At 38.0% G+C, this 20,581-nt stretch overlaps 1 protein-coding gene across 1 annotated transcript in view; it reads right to left on the reverse strand.

The window, feature by feature from the left end:
• The window catches only part of MAN1A1 (mannosidase alpha class 1A member 1), a 142,990-nt gene that overhangs the window by 101,433 nt on the left and 20,976 nt on the right, over window positions 1–20,581 (reverse strand). Inside the window, exon 2 of the mRNA XM_032101574.1 lies at window positions 4,806–4,902. Within this exon, the coding sequence (XP_031957465.1) occupies window positions 4,806–4,902 (97 nt within the window). The remainder of the gene's footprint in view (window positions 1–4,805; window positions 4,903–20,581) is intronic.

Here is a 20,581-nt window from a genome sequence, read left to right on the forward strand (position 1 = left end):
TGTTATGAACCACCTTCTTTTGTCTGAGCATGCTGCCTAGTAATTTGCTATCTCCACCCCCTCCTTACAAAGGATATCACTCCCCACAAGGAACAATAAATCCTTGTGCATCCCATCCATGCCACTTTTTATGGACCTCCATATATTTTTCTGGGAAGTTGCCAACCTTTACTACTCACTATGAGCTCAAGTCTGCCCGTTCTGTATTAACTCAGAATTATATGTCCCATTTCACCAAGTGCTAGTTTAAATTAGAAACATTTGCTATTTCTAAGTGCAATTATTGCCTTTTGGGGAATCCTTCTGGGTTTGTGGAACTGTTTGCAGTTTGCCATTGTCAAAGCTACACCCGCCCCCCCCCCCCCCCCCCCCCCCCCCCCCCCCCGGTAACTTATTTGGACTGCCAAACTTCACTCTAGTAATTTGATTTTTCAGCATTGGGATGAGTAATTTGAGAGTGTGGCCTCAGCAGAAACAGATTCCTGTGAGAGGCCAGTAATAAGCCTGAAAAATGTTTTTTGGAAATCTGAAAAGACAATAGACTTGTCTTTATTGTGCAACGTGACCTCCTCTCACAAATGCTGTGTTGAGTCATTCATCCACATATCTGTTATGTCATTCTTTACACAAGTTAATTTAGTTGAGACAGATGTCAGGCTTACTTCCAAAATTAAAACCACATTCCAAAATACAAAATTTTAAGGAATACAGCAGGAAGAGTGAAGACAAACTGGAGTGGGGGCAAGATTTTGAATCCTCTCAATTTGAATTAATACATTGTTTAAATACATGCACAATTAGTTGTCTAGGCTATATTAATAAACTTAAGAGTTTAAAAATACAGATTGCTATACACTGCCAACACGGTTTTGAATATAAATTTTGGCAGGCTTTAAAAATATTCATACACCACAACACTCCATAAAAGAAATGACAAAAACCAGTTTAAAGTGGGAGGAGCAGGATCTTACTAAATTATAGTACTTTGGGGTTTGCAGATTGTGAATATTTATTAAATGCCTCCCTTTTCGCCTCCAGAAAAGGTCCTTTTTCACTTGCAGAGATTAATTATACTATGCTCACAAGTTACAATATCAAACTGGCAATACTGCACATGAAACACGGTTTCAGATAATTAAAAAAGCCCTTTAGTGACAGTCACTTAAGTGCAGAAAACACTTCTAGAAAGAGTTCTCTGCTAGTGCAGCAACACTCATTAGTTTTTAAATTAGTTCAGAAGGCTTAGAGAGGAATAGCTCCTGGGTTGAGGGATTGGTGGTGGAGTGCTATGATAAAAAAATGGCAAAATTGTGATTTTGTCACATTCACAATAGGAAGGTAGATTAATAAATCTCTGCTTCAGCAAACATTGTTAACAGTAACCTGAAACATAAAGGTTAAAGTATTAAAAACTAACAGCACTTACTCAGGGCCTACTTTCTACTAGGAATAGTCAAAGAACCAGTACTCATAGAAGAAGTCATACCAGGAGATATGCCCTGTTTTTCTAATGGACAGACATGGTGCAAACAGATGCTGAGCTATTCCAATTTATTTGATTAATCTAGAACAGTTGTACACTTCATGGAATTAAACTAAAAAGAATATTTCTGTCTTTTCAAATAGTTGCTACAACATGGTCAAACCTAACATGGCAAATACAAAGGAAACAAAAACATAGCATGGATGTGCTGAAAAGACATTGCCAGTGGTCAGAGGTACATATGTGGCACTGGCTTCAAGGAGAAATGTTTCAGTTCCCGTATGTTTCAGTGTTGCTCTAAAAGTATATTATTACTAATGTGCACATGTGAGAGAAAGCAACTTCTGCTCGTAACACGAACATATCTACAGTCTGCCAGTCTAAAGACTTTCTCAACTTATTACAAACACTCTTCCACACACATGGCCCGCAGAATGCCAGCAAGATCAAGGCAGCTCCTTGACTTCACAATTTGTTTTCACAGCCTGAATTTAGGACCAAAAAAAAAGTTATTTCCAAGTTCAGCAAGAAGTCTTCAGCTACAGAATAGCTCTACTACTATTAATCTGTACAAGGTGCTAAAGCAGGGTTCTTTTCCTTCCTCCAAAATTAGAACCACCAGTTGTCCCTATCCTTTCTCCCATCAACACGCCACTGGCCACTTTCCTCTTCCCCTAGCCTAGGTATAGTGTTAGTATTTCATGATAATATTTCCTAAGCCACATCTATGTGTAATTATACCTCTTAAAAGCCATCTTATTTTTGTACTTCTGAGAAACACATCATGACAGTTATGACTTGCCTTCAAGACACAACAGTCATTATAATCTATCTACAAAATGGAGATAGAAAGGAGCCATGCATTTATACTTTCAAAAATAAGCTTAAAAGCAGTATCATTTGAAAACAACCCTCCCCTTCCATGTCAGGAGAGCTATACTGTAACTTATACAATATAAAGCATCCCACAGCACTGGAATCTGCTGTTCCTCACAGTGAGATACTAAAAGTCTTTATCCCATAACTGCCACTCCCAATATATGCAAAGCAACCTAAGTGCAGCAATTAATTCAAGGGAGGAGAAGTGTTTAAAATCAAACAGTGCCTAATGAAATGTGCTACATTTTACTGATACTAAGACAATCCGAAACTTGCATTTTGAAAAATTGAGACCTGGTAGCAAGAAGAAAAGATAATCTTGGCAAATTGGAGATAGTTATGATGGATGACAGTGAACTGAAGATCTTACTTGATTTCTGAAGGTTGGGAGGAAATTCACAGGACACAGAGCTGAAGGTAACCTATTCTCCACTAATACAATTCAGAATTACCTTAAAGTAGTCAACCATTCACAACCTTTTCTTCTTTTTTTAAACAAGAAACAAGGAAGATAAGGAAACTTGTCTGTCTTTTCATGAAGAAAAGAAACCCAAGACACAAACAGATCACCCTTTTCCCTTTTATTGTCTTATGAAAAAGGAGGCATTTGTTGAATTCAAACATGAAGGTACAGATCAGATCTAATCATCTGAGGACACTTACAGAAACAAGGTTTTGTTTGCAAAGAACAAAAGGAAATTATGGATTCGGGCAAGGGTAACTTATGAGACAGACCTGCTTGCAGATATGCTGCTCTTTGGTATTCTGGAAAGCAGTTCAGCAGAAAGAGACCTAATGCTTATTTTGATTTGCACCAAGATCAATAAGATTGAAGACAATTCTAAGGAAAACATCTCAGCAATAAGATCTTATACTAGATGACCACGAGGAGGAACTGATCTGCATTTAGACTGACTCTGGCTCTTACTCCTTTAAATGCAGTTTTATTTTTCAATTCAACACTTGTCCTGTTTCACACAGAATTGTGCCTGAAGTGAATTAAACTTATGCAACATCCACAGAACTCCTGCTTAAGAATTTCACAAGTCAATACTTCTACAGCTTTTTCTGCAAATCCATGCAATATTATTACAAACTCAAACCTTAGTAATTTTTATACCACTTCTGATTTCAAATGAAACTACATTAAGTATTTTAATTTTCAAGAAATTATATGCCTTTTTGTTGTATTGCAAGAAAACAGAATTCCATTAAACAGTTCCTCAAATATACTAAATTGCACAACTATCATTCTCCTGAAGACATTTTTAGAGAAGAGAATGAAATAGAAACATGACTTAAGCTTGAAGTTAACTCAAACTACTCTGGTTTCAAGAACTCAGAGTCCAATAACTAATTAGATAATAATTACTTATTAACATTTTTGATGTTACCTCGGGGTAGACAAGCAGTGCAGCAAGATCAATGTAGATGTTGTATTTTCCAAATTATTTTTGTAATCACAACTGCTGTCTCTAAGCAACCTCCAAATATAGTTGGGGATTTGATAAGTGCTCTATTTAGGCTGTTTTAGGAAATGTTTCCACTTCAAACTATCTTTTGCAAGCATCCAACAAAGTTCCTGTTAAAATCAAAATAATGTATTGATTTTGTCTCAGCTATAGAAATTATTCAGCTTTCAATTTTTCAGCTTTCTGTTTGGAAAACAAACTATTTGAATAGAAAAAAATGATGTCAAACAGTTTAATTCTTAATTTTTCCGCAAAACTGAAGATAATGGCAGTTCATAGGACTGTTTTCTTAGGCTTCCTCAGAATGCTGTTTCTCTTCAGCTACTATTTATCCAGCCGTAAGCCCCACTTGGACACTGAGAAAGTCTTGCCTCATTACACTGCATTTCTACAGTGTGCCTCTCCTACTAGAACCTTTCAATCCCATGTTTGTTCTGTACTCATAACAACTTGGGCTATATTTAGCATCTTCTGTACAACATTTAGAGGTGTGAACAGTTATATTAATGAAAGAGAAAGCCTGATAAGGGAGTCTGATACAGATCAACACATTTTTATAAGAAATGGAAATAAATAGCTTCAGCTACCTTCATGACTGTAGAGAGTATTGTTTGTTCCTTGGATAGGATTTCTCCTCTTCTCTCCCCCCTCCCCCTTAGCTCCCTGCTTATTTAATGTGGCATCAATGATTTCTATAGTAAAAGTTTAAGACAGGAGAGTATTTAATGCAACAAAACTATATTTTTATCATGCAGCAATGCCATGCTCCATTTATTCTCATTCAGACACTAATCTATAAAAGTCACAGAAAGCACCTTCATTTACTGTTACTTTTTATACATAACAGAAGCAAGAAACATCACACTGCATGACAGGGAGCAGAAAGGAAACATGTTTATCACCTATAAGCTTTTCAGCTGATTTACTGTTTTATGCTAACGTCACTAAGCACAAAAATACACTCTACTCACCAAATAAATTGCTTGAATGTCCTTGCTTAGATATGGGTTTCAGTTCATTTAATCCCCATGCGTAACGCTTATAATTATCCCAGGCATGCTTCATCATCTGTAGGGAAATGAAAGCAGGATTATAATGTTGATTTAGGAAGAAGCCACAGAAAATACCAACTTGAGAATATTCTCAATATTAAACATATTAATTCAATTGTTAACCAAAATCCTGTTGCATGCATTGAAACTATGAAATATTCAATAAAGAATAACAGTGGCACTGTTTTCAGGTGGCAGTGGGATGGTTGCTGTAATAGTTACTGTTTCTCTCCACTTCTACTCTTATCTGCAAATTTATGGCCAAGACACACTCAAAAATGATTAATTTTTAGGAAGGGAATTCATTGTGTCATATATCAATTCAATTAAGATTTTATTTCCCTTAAGCATATACCTCTGAAACTGAGAGAAGTAACAGTTTTAAAGAAGGTTTTTCCCCTAGAACAGGATTCTTTAAGGTGAAAATAAAGCTCACAGTTGTTTTCAGATTCTGGCAGAGACTTGCTTGCATAAAATTAACTGGTTCAAACCCAGCACAGGTAGTAACAGTAGAAGGATGGCAAAGTGGGCAGGCAGAACACCTAGAAAATGTTTTGAGTGTTTTACGATACAATCTTTTGTGACTATAATTCCACCGGTAGCTACTTTCACATGCCATTTTGCACAAAGAGACGAAAACCTTTACTACTAAACATACCACTACAAAATCATGTTTTGCACAAGAAGAGGTGCAGCACAGATAAATACTGCTTTGGAAAACAGCCTTGCAGAGCCCAGCACAGCAGTGCTGTGCTAAGAGCAGGGGGCATCCACACCAGAAGCCAGGGGAGTGGGTTGACTCAAGAACAGCTCACACTCTCCACCACCATCACCAGACACAATTGGTCTGAACTGTCCTTTTTCAAGGTGGTCCAGGTGCATGGCCAGGAGCCCACATGCCCCTCCCCAAAAACGACGTGAGAAGAAAGCACACAGCTCTGCAGGCCTGATGATGAACCACTGGCACTCCAGCAGGTCCAACACCTCCCTTTACCATCCACCACTTTTAACACCTGCTCAAGAAGAGTCTTCTTTAAAGGCCACCACAAACAGCATGACTTTATGTAACAGAAAGAAAGATATTGCCTCCTTGCTGTCCCTCTTCCCCTCTTCCACAAGGCAGAGTAGTGCTGGGAATGCCAGAGGTCATCTTCTAGACAAAAAGTGACAATTTCAGACCTTTTCAAAGATACTGCTTCAGGCTGTCAGATGACAACACTGCTCTGCCCTTGCTTTCAGACCTCTTCTTGAGGCCATGTGTGTCAAGGATAATTCTGTTAAATAACAGTTATAATTCTAAATTTAAAAGCAGCAGCCTTGGGACATGCTGATAATAGTAATCCTGCACTTTCTCCCTTCCTCTTTCCTTTGCTCAAACCACAAATAAATTATGTCAATTAAAAATCTGCATTAAGCCATACTATAATAAATGACAACAAATTTTCTAGAATACTGCTATACTTGTGAGAATAAACATTTCTCCGCTATTAATGGGAGAAAAAAATCCATGTTTATCCTGCAGGAAAATTCATGGATGTTTATCTACACTACAGGTACAGCTTTACAAATACAAAAATTGGCACCTGCAGTTAATATATAAGCATTTTCAACCAAAAGATTAGCCTGCTGTCAGATCTCAGCTGAAAGGCAGCAAGTTAGAGGCCCTGTGGAAATGGTCTCAGGACACGGATGGCAATGATATGCCGGATGACAGGAGCTGTGCCCATTGCTTGACTTCATTGCAGAATGGCTTAGGAGCTCTCCCAGGATAGGGCTTTTTGTCCCAAAGCAGAACTGGTAATAGGCAGCCAACTGGCAGGCTTTATGATTATGGGGCATTCCCAATCCATGGCTACAAGGATCAAGACTACATGAAACCAATCGTTTGTCCACAGCATATTTACTAATTTACCAATTGAAATTTTCTGGTAATTTTGTCTATTGTAAAAGGAGGACTTATTCTGCCCTGTCATCATAGCCCAGACCTGCAAGTTCAGTTTTAGATATTGACGTACGAATTCCCAGAGATTTCAGGAGGCTAAATCCTATGCTTTCTCAAAGCTTATTTTCTCATGTAATCACATCAGAATCTTTTCATTTGCTTAATCATAATCAGGGAACGCCACACAAAAGGGCTTTTGTTTTTATATACATTAAACTTGTAATTAAGTGGTCTGAATCAAAGGGTCTAAAGATGCCATATTACAACAACATTAAAATTGCTCAAATCAGTAGCAACATTGTCCTCTCATTTCTCCATCCTTTTTCTCCTAGCACAACTGTGCTCCTTCTCTTGCATAAGAAATGCAGTGGTCATGCATTCCTAAAGCAAGTCAATTCATGAAACAGAAACTTTTGCAAGTGAGATTCTTTTTTTCAGGATCCTTTTTGTCTTGCCTGATTCCCCAAGTCAGATTGCCATGAGTATCAGAGTTACCAAGAGGGAAAGGCAGGAACAACTCCAGACCAGTTCAGTCTGGCCACAACAGTCACAAAGTGTGTGATGCCACAAGATGTTTTATATGCAATCCCTTGCCTTTAGTTTTTCCCCATGGACTGACACTTCAATCATATTGTATCATAACTGTATGTGTGATTTGGTAGCAGAACCCACTCTGATTACCCTATTGCTCATCAACCCGTAGCTAGTAAGACAGGAAGATAACCCAGACAGTAGACGCTATCTTCTAATAATATTTATTATTGTGTGCTAATGAACAGCAAATAGGTTGTTGGGGTTTTTTTTTGCAAAATTTCCTCCCATTCTGCTAACTACTCAGGTACATTTGCCTAATTGCTTCCAAGGAAATTACAATGCGTGGATCCACCAAGCCAAGAAGACAGAAAAAAATACAAACTGAAACAAAAAAAAAAAACCCAACAAACCCCCTGAACAAACAAAACCACAAACAAACAATAAACCAAAAAGCATCCCTCCCCCTAAACTTTAGGAAATATTCCAGTAGTAAAAACCCTACCAGAATTTACTGAGCAGGAGACCTGAGCAGATTCATCTCTTTTGGCTAATCAAAGCGTTCTTTAGGCCTCTTCCAGAAAGCCTAGATTTAGTCAAAACCACTGAGGTTAGTGAGTAAATTTATTCCTAAGAAAGTGTACCTTTAGAACATTCTTGCTTTACACATTTGGGAATTTATGAACATACATTGAAAGCAAAAGGCAGCTCCAAAAGCAGTCAGTGAGCCCTCTAGTGTTTCACAAGAAACGAGTCATTCCAATTAGACACAAACGTGAATGGCTGTTTAGAAAAAAAGTTACTAGCACTTAGTGTTACTGTGTTACTGGGCAAAGAGCCCGCAGATACAGCAGCCAAAGAACCCTCTGTAAATCAATACTGCCGTGCTACACAATCGAGTTTGGGCATCTAACCTGTCAAGAGGTCTCAATTTCTAGCATTCAATACATCAGAAATACTCTACATTCCTTCCCCCACTGTGGAAATTACAAAACTATACTAAGTTTCCCACTACACTAACTTCCTATTTGTTAATAGCTTAATTTTCTATGTAAGAATGAAAAGGTTCTAAAATATTAAGGAACAATTTTAATAGACCCAGCTCACAGGTAGTTCTTTGCTTAGGCAAAACTCCTAGCACCGGTACTTTGGGAATGAATTTTAACAGGTTTTTTTGAGAAATCCATCTATCTTTGCAGTCTTCACCCTTCTGTTTGCATGGGATATCACCAAATCATTATCTCCTGATTTTTTTCTTGGTAATTCACAAAGGGTCTTTTGATCATGTCTCTGACTACTTGTACAAGTGCTGTTGATCACTTGAAATTTCTAAAGATCACAGTTACTGAGAACATCCGGTATATCAACACAACATTACTGATGCTGTTAAAAAGAGAAATTCACAATGAGGGAGAGTCTCTACAGTATAACTAATAAAATTATATTTCAAATAATTCCTTATTACCCTTCCAGAATGTTAATAGGCAGCATTACACTTGCATAGAAGCATCCCTCAGTCCTTCTAGTTTTACTATATGTTAAAAAAAATCACAGAATGGTTGGGATTGGAAAGGAGAGATGATCTGGAGATCAACCACTTCCAGTCCCTGTGCTAAAGCAGGTTCACCCACAGCAGGTTGCACAGGACTTTCATCCAGGCAGTTTTGAATATCTCTAGAGGAGGAGAACATCTTGCAGTAGAGATGTTTTTCCTCACATTCAAACGGAACTTCCTGTGTTTCAGTTTGTGCCCAGTGCCACTTATCTTGCTGCTGGGGACCACTGAAGAATCTAGTCCTGTCCTGCCCTTAAGATATTTGTATGCCTTGATAAAATCCCATCTCAGTTGTCTCTTCTTCAGGTTAAACTGGCCCAGCTCCTTCAGCCTTTCCTCAAAAGTCAGAGATGCTCCAGTCCCCTCATCATCTTCATAGCCCTTTGCTAGGCACTCTCCAGTAACTCCTTGTCTTTCTTGAACCGGGGAGCCCAGAACTGGACACAGTTCACTGAACCTCAAACTCTAGAAGAGCCTGACAGCTCCTGGTGAAGCCCATGCCTATGTTAGCAAAGTCTGTTTGTGATGGAGTCCCACCTCAGGTCCCTCACAGTCAGATGAACAGCTGAAGGTTTGACCAGCTAGGATTGTTTCACTAGTAAGCTTGCTGCTTTTCCATCTTCAGAAAAAAATGGGGCACAGATTTTTACGTATGAAGTCATAAAATGCCAAAGCATTACCTCCCACTTGTCTTGGAGAATAATGAAGTGTGCTACTGTAATTGCTACCAGCAAAGCCACTTAGAAGAAAAAAGTGAATGTCTGACATTATGCACAAAAGGACCTGTGCATTTCTTTAAAAGCAGCATTTTTAAATACAATTTTAAAACCCTTCTCAACCCACTCAAATAAGTAAAAAAAAAAGTAAAATACAAACCCCAGCAATTTGTTCTGTGAAAGCAGAAACAACAACCTTTCCTACAGCCATAATATTGGCCAACTAAAAGATTATGATAATGCACTCCCAGTTGTTGGTATTTTAGTTACTGCCATGTTTCAAAGCATTCTAACACAACACCTAGAGAGGATATATAAGTCACTTGTAATTTACAAAATACGCTCTATTCAAACAGGAGCACACTGACAGAAAACAGCGATGCTGAATCAGCACAGTAATAGTCGTATTTAGATGGAAACTACTGCAGTACCAGGTGGAGTGAAAATAATAACTTAATAAGGTTTATTTTTAGCAGTTACATATAAGTGGGGGAGATGCCAAAGAGGATGTCAGGAAAAGAACGGGCATATTAAAGGAAACAAAGGATTAATTGCATGAAACAGTACTATCTTGACCTTTTTAACCATTTAAATCTTGCCAAAACAGAGGAGGAAGGTGGAAAACTAAGATACTGAAAGTTCAAGAAATGAAGAGACAAAAAAACCCCAACAGCTCCCTCTCAAATCAAACCTTCCCCCAACAAACCTCTGAAGAAAATGCAACAGTTTATCTAGTCTCCATTAACTCCCACCCCTACCTTAAATAATCTTCTCTATCTCAGTTTACATTGACCTTTCTACACATTTAAATTATTCTCACCTTTTAAACTCCTTACTAGAACTGCATGTTCACTCAGTCTAGTCTCCCTGCACCTTCTCTCCTTGATGCTGTAACTAAAACAGCATTTTTCCACAGTATCAGCAAGGGAGATGAAGGAAGTCCCTAGAATTAGTAAGATTAGTAAGGAACCTCAACAGGCATTCCACTTGAACTTTCCTCATGTACAAATTAACTTGGATGGCTGATGACTGTTCTGGGTCTGGTTGGGATGGAGTTAGCATCCATCACTGCAGCACATATGGTGTTTTGAATTGGTGCCTGAAATAATGCTGATAACGAAGCAACACTCTGGCTGTTGCTGAACAGTGCTTGTAAAACAGCAAGGCTTTCTCTTCTTCCAGGTCCTGCCCCTTTTCCACTCCCCCGAGAGGCAGAATGGAGGAGGTGCCTATAAGGTTGAGAGGGGACACAGCTGGGAAAGCTGACTCCAGTTGGTCAAAGGGTTATATTTCCTACCACATTAACATCATGTTCAGCAACAAAAACTGGGGTACAGGAAGGAAGACCAGTTCTCCAAGGTAGCTGCTGCTCAGCATCAGTCTGATTGTGGGAGGATATGAGTGATTGCCTTTGCATCATTTGTCCCTGCCCCCTCCTTCTTTCACTTAATAAATGGGCTTTATCTTGTTCCAGGCGTTCTCTGGCTTTCATTCTTGCTGTTCCCTCCTGCAGCCCACCTGGGCCAGCAGCTGTGTGGATGCTCGGCTGCTGGCCCTGGTGAACTCACCATGGTGTCTCATGGCATCTTCAGTGCGGGAAGTTTGTGACCCCAATGCAAACCCCCAGCAGGTTTCTTTGTTCTGATGAAATATTACATCAAACATTAGCAAAACCTCAAGTTTATATTGTTACTTTCTGTTCCTATTACTGTTAACCAACAAGCTAACTAAGACTTGGTGAATCAGAATCACAGTAGGGTTAAGGTTGGAAGGGACTCTCTAATAGTAATTTTGCCCAAAGCCCAGTGAAAGACCTTTTCTCAACTGTTTTCACAGCCCCTGAGTACCAAGCAAATTTCAGCACAGCTAAAAAAATCATTCTACGAATTTATTATTAGCAAATGTAATATTACCTTTGAAATTATTGCCACCAATTAGGCTTTCTCTGTGAAAAGCTGTATGATCCCCCTTCAGCTGATTCACTATCACTTTCATAAAGCTATGCTGTATGTATGAAAGCTTTGTTTAATATGCTCTTACTGAATCTACTGATTACCACAGTGAGTAATTTTTGGAAATACACAGCCTTTGTTTCTTTAGTTATCAAAAGCATTACATTTGTGTTTCATCATCTTCACAGTGGTATTTAGCATAACATTGCACTTTAAAGAAATACAAGTTATTAACTGAGTTTTTTGAGCTTCTCTTGAATAATAAGCATCTTGAAAACATGAAGTTATATGTGAATTTCCTCTGTATCTCCATACATAACACTTTTTCTAGGATTAGTAAGCACAACTACATTGAGAAATCATTTGTCAATTTCCTTGTTTCTGAGCATGATCTTTGTTATCTTTGTCAATATTCACATTACTGCTTTAGTAGCACCTTAAACCTCTTATTTCAGTCTTTTTTTTTTGCAGTTCTGCATGCAATCCTAACACATTCCAATGTCTTTTCCATCTGGAAATGTTATGATCACTAATAACTACCTTGACTTTTCTTTTTTTTAAGTAATTTTTATCAGTATTCACAGTATGTTCAGACTTGCTCTATAGTGGAAATTCTAGGTAAAGATATAAGGTGTTCTACCGCAGTTACTCCTTCACTGATCAGTTCATAACCCTATCGAAGCAGACATGCAGCTATGACTAAGAGTGATACACGTCTCCTTTTGGCTCTTTCAGTTACTCTGTCTACTGTTATGCTGGACTGCTGACAGCATTCATTATAAGCAACTTTTCATAAAACAAAAACTAAAAGTTAACTTTTTAACTGAACACCAAGATTCACAAGAAAACTAGTTAAAACTGGCTTATATTCAGATCATGTCTTCTGGAGGTAGAATTGTGTCTCGAGTTTATTTTCGAACTAAACATTAGCCATTATAGTTGTCTGAATTTTAAGCTCTTTATTTTCTGTTACTATTTCTTACTCCAGAAACAAAGCTGAAAAAAAAAAATCTCAAATGTATAAAGGTTCACCTCAGTTGATACTGTTTATTTTTTTTCTCTTGAATCGGACAGAAGAAGATACAAATGACAGACTCCTTTTCTCTATTGGCAGCAGAAATCTGTTTTTCTCCTTCAAGACACGTAAAATAAATCCTGTCACCATGAACCTTCATATAAATAATCACTTCTTATCTGTCAGCAGGAAGATTATTGCAAATCAGGAGCTTGACAGATTTTTGGTGTTTATAACCTCATTTCCTAATGGCATCATCCTGAGTTAAAAGCAAACCACGCAGTGTCAATGTTTGTTTAACAGTCACTGCCAAAGTGTAACCATTTCTAATTTAGCAGGTGGATGACAACCATGCTCCAAAGCCCTGGCTGGCTGGAGGTGTTCCTGTGAGTGCTTCCTGATGGGACTTCCACGTAGCCAAGTAAAGCCAGAAAGGAGACTTTAGTATTAGTTAATGGGCCAGTAAAAAGGATTCCCAGTCACTGTTTTCCACTAAGCAGAAGACAAGGGTTTGGAGAACATTAAGGTGCTCACAGCTTCCTTGTGCATTGTGATAGGAATGAAGAATTCTTAACAACTCACAGGTTCATCCAGCAGTGCTGCCCACAGTGTAGGGCACTGCCAGACACAAAGTGGGGGAAATACCTGTAACTCTTGCCATGAGAATAGAACTAAGGTAGCCAAACTGATTTACAGGATTTTCCATTAATATTAAACATGCATATCATATCATTAAATCCTTTATATGGTTCTGTATGTAATGATCTGCATTAAAGGGATATGCAAGCAAAATCCTACCACTCCTCAGCACTTCAGTATCTTACAAATAATTAATTTCTTGCCCACAAAGACAAATTAAAATAAAAAAATCTAGCATTTGCACAGAAAAAAAAGGAAGTAAGAGAAAAAATAAAAATATTAAGGCCTATTCTGAGGATTAATTTGTCATTTGTATTGCAAAGCACTTCAAACTCCTCAAATTGAAAGCCTGACAGAAATGCTAAGTATTATTCCCTCATGTGTTAAGTTACAGATAAGCTTCTATTCTTGTATTTTCTATTCCTCACAGTAGCTTGTAAGCCTCCTTAGGACCGTATTAAACTATCTAACTAATATTCATCATATGCCGTTCTGGGCATCATTTATTAACCAGGGACAGACATTGCACAGTGCTTCATTCTGTTATTCATTCTAAAAGGAATCAATTATCCTATTAATTCTGTAACAAGAATTCTAATTAAAAGGTAACTAAAGAGAACAGGAAATTTGCAGGTAAGGTATTTTCTACACTTATTTTATTACTGCATATTTTATTTAATGCACAAGTACACAAGAAAAAAGAAACTATTTCATGTAAGAAATAACTATTAAGAACAGCAGCCCTTATACTTTGCTATGTCTGCACCAATAAAAAAAAGATAAATTAGTTCTTTTGAAAATTATGGTATGACATATGAAATTACTCCAAGATAACAAGCCACATTCTACTCATTTGCCAGGCATACCTCTCTTTGTTAGCAGTAACATACTGCTAAAATTACGAAGCTGGGCTATAGTGCTTTAACTATTGAATGGTTCATTTTAGTAGAAGTCACAGGGTGATAAGGCAGAGAAACTTGAAGGAAGTTCACCTGCGTACTTCATATATTAATATCATTTAGTACAAGCCAATAAGTCTGCTTCTTACCTGGCCATCTCACCAGGAAAGATACAAGAAAAGCAGCACAGAAACATCCTGAGACCCTTCCCTTGACTAATCAAAAACTAAGAAGGCAAGAACAATGTACAAACCTTCCCACAAACAGCACTGTCCTTACACTTTCTGTAACCAAAAGTCTGTCTAATTTTAGCCAAATGAAATCATCTATTTCAGGGAAATAGAAGAAAGTGTGGTTCAAAAAGTTTGCCTATATAGTTACCCAAATCTAACATAACAGCATTCTTCCTACCTTGAACCATCCAGAGTAGACCTGTTTTAGCTCAGTTTTAGATTCATTCACTTTAGTCCAGCTGTCTTCCACCAGAAGTATAGAAAACGAAGTAGATATGCAAGAAAATGCTATTTCCTTATCAAACTGAGGGGTTTGAATAATCTTATTTTTATTATTATTTTTTATTTCATCTCCCAAGTAAGCTAGAATTTGAGTATGTTCTGTAGGCATTTAAATAGTTTTTCCTGAAAGTATCTGCCTTGAAAGCATTAATTAAGATATTGTTGAACTGCTTCATCCTCCAGCTCTCAGTTACTAGTGGGTGAACCAACTACACATTCCCACTAACTACACAAGTTAGTGCAAAAGAAAAGAAAATATAGTACTGAGGTGTAGTATTATGAAATTAAGCACAATTTAAATTAATAACTGAAAATATTCTTTTTCAACTTATTCCACTTGCCATTTATGTCTGAACACATGCACACATGAGACAGAAATCGTGAACTGTCCAAGTCATCCAGTTCCGAACAAAAGAGCAGTCTAAAGAACAAGCCATACAGCCTCTACCTTACAACTTAGCAACTGTTACCAAGATCTGCATTTCAGAAAAAAAATTAAGCCTACAGACTGTCACTCAAAACCACTGCATTTCTCCAAGGCTGTCTTCTTCAAACACTTAACCTAAAAAGTCAGATGGGCTCTTTAACAGATACACAGAACCTATTTTTTCACAGTTTGGATATCTATTTTTTTCTTAAATCTCTATGGTGGATAAATCAGTGATGCTCCAATGTTCCAGGTTTTTGTCTAAGAGACTCACTGTTAGCTATTTTTTTAAAGAAGCGGATCACACAGATGTTTTGTGTTAATGAAACACCCATTAAAAGAGAAACATATCACGTCACAAGGTAATGTGGAAGAACTCAGGTCATTGTTCATTACTGACAATAACCAGAAAGAAAGCTCAAACATTTTCACTTAAAACAGATAAGCATCGAAGAGTTGTATAAAAAAATGCAGAATTAGTAGCAGCCTCTGAAGTTCACGTGCAATTTGATTAATGTTATAAAAGGTAAGGAAAAAAGAAAGCAATTTGTGGAAATACTACTCTTATGAAGAATAGTGGTATACATAGACTCATCCCACTCAGTGTCATTTTTTTTTCTGTATCTACTTATGACTTGCTACAGTTTCCAAGAACTCCCAAGCTGAACAGTGTGAACAGTTCAGCTCCTGCACCTGCATGATACAATTATGCTTTTGTTCTCTTTTTCCTACTGTTCTTTAAGAAATTATTTGGTAAGGTTTGCTTCTAATTAGAATTTAAATTATTCATAGCATGGACTGCATGTCCTACTTGTTGTTAGGTACCTGGCACTCCATAGCCACGCTGCTAGTGAAGTTCCCAATCTCAGCAGGGGCAATGCAAATAAAAATATAAGCAATACAGTAATAAGCAGTGCTATGCAATAGAACACAGCCACATGAAGTGATTAACATCAAGGTGGTTCAAGTTGCTGTTTCAGAGCATGATTAACATACACAAAAATGAAGTAAGGTATCTTCACACATTTTGAACCTCAATCTCCCCTTAACATGCTTCCAAGTTTTATTCTGCCACTAAAGTCAGTAACAAACTTTTGGCCACCTTGTTAAATGGAAACTGTCAGTATACCCAGGTCTATCCAGCATGTCTTTTAAGACAGGAACAACAACTAAATAAAGCAACAGCAATCTTCCTGAAGTTTCCCCCCCCTTGCAAAATGAGTCTACATTCATCCCCCAATCCTGCTTCCCTACGAGGGAATCGGAAGTGACAAGACAGTATCCTTGATGGTAAGAAATTTTAGTTGTGAGAGGAATGCCAGACTGGCATTGAAAGGCAAAATTTCAGATGTATTTTTTAAGAGGAATGTTTCTTTAATTGTATCTTCTTTTATTTAATTGTATTTGATTGAAGCAAGTATTTCTTAATGTTTTTTTTAATTGTCGTATTTTTCTTAAGAAGAAAAATTAAACAGTGAGCCATGCATTACTATTAGTAGATTTGTGGCCATTACCAACTTAAGTTAAATGGCTAATAACAGTAAGTAAAAACATAAACAAGATATAAAAACCACTAGAGTTTCTCAGTTAATGAGAAACTTACTAGAGCTTGATGTGGTCCCTGACTTCATGAAGTGCAGGGCACTTTGAGTTTTCAGAAATGCTGGGTACTGCCAATAAATACTTCACCCATCCTCAGGCCATCAGCTTTGAAAAAAGGGCAGCTCTTCCTTTCCACTCCCCTCTCCTCTCTCCAGCATCCAGTTAGAGAAGCTGAAGTACTTCACTGCTACAGCTCATTATCGTGGCCACGATGAAACTGCACTTTCAGAAGTCAGAGAGCCTGTTCACTGAAGAGTATTTACATAGATTAATCAGATATGCAGCTGCTGCATGGATCAAGGGCTAAGTCTGCATCATTACCACTATGGTCAGTGAAGTCTCTCCAGCCTAATATCCTGGAATTAGGGCAAAAGGATGGGACTGTTTCCCAGAAGCTGAAAACCAGTCACAGGTGGGTCAAAAGCAGGTGATACTTGCAGAATGTGATGCAATGCAACCTTACCAAGTGACCAGTTTGGGGTGGGGGAAGGAAATCCAATCTGGGAGCCAGGGCTGCTGTTGGCAGAGGTCAAAACAGGTAGGAGAACAGGTCAGCAAGAACTTAATGAAATTTAGCGGGGTTCAGATGGTGGACAAGGACAAGGAGCCAGGAAGAGAGAGGTGTGGGCTGCCCAGGGTGGCTGTTCCAGCTCTGTCCTGCTGTGTTCCAGCACTGTGGAGGCACAGACCTAAGCAGCCCTGTCTGACCTTGGACGAAGGACCTTCTCACACCTCCACACCAAGCTATCCTGCAATCCCAACAAATTCAGTATAGGCTGCACATATTTACATACATTTTACAGGGCAAGTAAATTGACTTGCTTTTCCCGATCAACAAAGGCGCAACTCAAATTTCAGCCCAAGATTGTGGCTGTTTAAAATATTCCAGATGAAAATCATGAATTGTTAAAGCCTTTTCCCAGCCTTCAGAAATATTTCAAGGTATTTTCTATATTGAATAAAATACATCAGCTACGCAAAACACTACCAGCTCATTTCTGATAGGAAGTAAGAGCTATCTACTTATGGGATTAGTATAGAAAGATTCAAGAAGAACAGTTAAGATAGTCAAACCTTGGCAAAACGTGGTGAAGATCCACTGTCATCTACAAAGTCATGGTTTCTGCCCATTTCATATTTACATCTACTTATTTTGGTCAGGATTGATCAAACAGCTTTTCTAGGGCTGCATTTGATTTCAGAAAAAATATCATTTTAAGAAATATTTATTTCTGCAGCCCTCAAACTATCTCCAGGAAACATGGGCTGCATAGTAGCAAATTTTCTAAGGTGAAAATTTCTTGCTGTAAATTAATCATCACATCTAGCTATGCAAACAATGAAATAACCACCAAAACAGGAAATGTGGACCAGCTATTATCCTTCAGCAGTTTTATCACAGTATTCGGAATGGATATTGTAAGCTGCCTAAACATTACCATTCATTGCATGGCATTTTTTTTCCTCTTGAAACATTTATTTGATTACATGGCCTGTGGATCCTGACACAACCAGTGCTGGTTAAGTTCCCCAAATACAAGACACTCAGACCTTACGCCTTTTGCTTAATTCCACTACTGCAGTATATACATGATACAAAACAGTGGCTGGATTGGTAAATTAACGCTCCAGTTCACGTAAACACATCTGCAAAAAAAGTATTAAGACACTTTCCCCATACCCAACAGGTGATATATATATATATCATATACCTACTGGTAGCTATATTTCCTTCAGTCAGCCTGGAATAATGGTAACACCTTGGAAATGATGCCTTTATACTGTAAGGTACAACTATGCCATGAATCCTTTTGTGGAAGGATACTGGTTAAGAACAAACTTAAAAATCTAAACAAATCTGCTTTTATTATAACTAAAATTAATTTAACCCTTTGGTAGTATCTCTTCCAGCGCTATTCATAGCATATTAGTGCTTCATACAGTACTTTTCTTACATATCCAAATCTTCCTCAGCAATAAGCAGATATAAATGATATAGCAAATCATACTATTGTTAATTTTTCATCAGCTCCATGTGAATTTGAGAACTCTCACAGGCTTATGGAGAATGCCTGTGATCATGTCTTCATGACAGTCAAAAGAAATCAGATGCTCAGTTGTACAAGAAAAATTAATGCAAAACCATAAAACCATTATGAGATAAAAACAGCCATGAGGGATACTAGTGGTCTGTTCCAAACACCACCTGGCAGTAGGGGATATAGAAAAAAAAGAAAGGATTCAATTAAGAGGCATGAAGATATTTTCCTCAATGGAAAGGCTGAAAACTGGGCAACAAGATAAAAATAAAGACATGCAAAAAGTAAGGACTGCTCCTGAAAGACTTTGTAAAAGACAAAAGGAAAAAATGAAACACACAAACATTAGGTTTGTTACTGAAAAGGCAAACACTCAAGAATCATTGCCAGAAGATACAAACAGTGACAACCTAACAGGATACTGAAGTATTTGAGAGAGCAGATGGTCAGAGAGGCCCAAACTTCATACTGCATTTCCTAAGCTGTTAACAAAAAGTGCGTCAAACGCAGTTTTCACAGCACAAATGGAGCATAATTTTAGTTTGCACTATCTATAACACAGATAATGGCAGGATGACTTTCAAGCACTGTAGTGTTATTAGGAGATACCATCCACCCCACACACTCCGTAGAGACTTATTATAGAATCATAGAATCCTTAAGGTTGGAGAAAGACCTCTAAGGCCACCAACTCCAACCATTAACCCAGATCTACTAAGGCCACCAATAAAATATGTCCCTAAGCATCACAACCACGTATCTTTTAAATACCTCCAGGAATGGGGCTTCCCTGGGCAGCCTGTTTCAATGCTTGACAACCCTTTTTGTGACGAAGTTTTTCCTAATATCCAATCTAAACCTCCACTGGCACAACTTGAGGCCATTCCCCCTTGTCCTATTGCTTGTTACCTGGGGAAGAATAACCTCACCTCGCTACAACCTCATTTCATGTAGTTGTAGAGATCCATAAGGTCCCCCCTGAGCCTCCTTTTCTCCAGGCTAAACAACCTCATCTCCACAATGGGCAAAAATTTTAGCATTTTACTGCCATCTAAACTTACAGCTTCTCAGCATATATGGTGCCTCACAGAAATAGATAAGCTATCATAAAAACATATAGGAAGTGTGATGCTTCTCCATCATACAATGCATTCAACAACTACCTGTAGTTTCTGCCCCTTCCTCCACAGGAACAGGAAAGCTGTCTACTAAGAGAAAAAAAAAAACTGTGGATGTGACTTGCTTTCCAGCTACTCCTTTCTTTTAGTTCTCTTGCTTTTTGCAGGCAGGTATGTAAAACCACACAAGTCTCCCAGAACCTCTGTTGATTCCTCACCTGTATTTCAAGATTCCTTAAGATCAGTCGGAGTACTTAATGTAAACTACAGTACAGAACAGAAGAGACAAAGTCCTTGCTCTCCCTCAAACTGTTTTGGACAGTTCAGCCTAAAGCTGAAACTTTAGGGGCTTGGAACTAGTTGATCTTTAAGGTTCCTTCCAACCCAAATCATCCTATGAAAATAATCCAGGGAGTTTGCTGCAGCTGTTTCTAAGACATACTTCAACGATAAGCACAATTATATGGCAAAAGTGAAAACAAAGCATCCAAATCATCATAATAATTAAAAAAAAATACCTATGTCAAGTCACCAAGCTACAAAGTGTCTGGTAGAGTGGAGCCAAGGATGAAGTTCACTGTTGAAAATCCAACTGTCCATGTTTAAAAACAGGTCTCCCTCAACCCACGAAAAACAACCAACCAAACAAACATATACAAGCAAAAAACACATCAACTTCACTTGCTGTGGATAGAAAGATGAATTTGACAAGCCCCTTCCAGGCAGGTTGATGGCTGAGGAGCAC

The sequence above is a fragment of the Corvus moneduloides genome, chromosome 3 (assembly GCF_009650955.1).
Source record: "Corvus moneduloides isolate bCorMon1 chromosome 3, bCorMon1.pri, whole genome shotgun sequence".
NCBI lineage: Eukaryota > Metazoa > Chordata > Aves > Passeriformes > Corvidae > Corvus > Corvus moneduloides.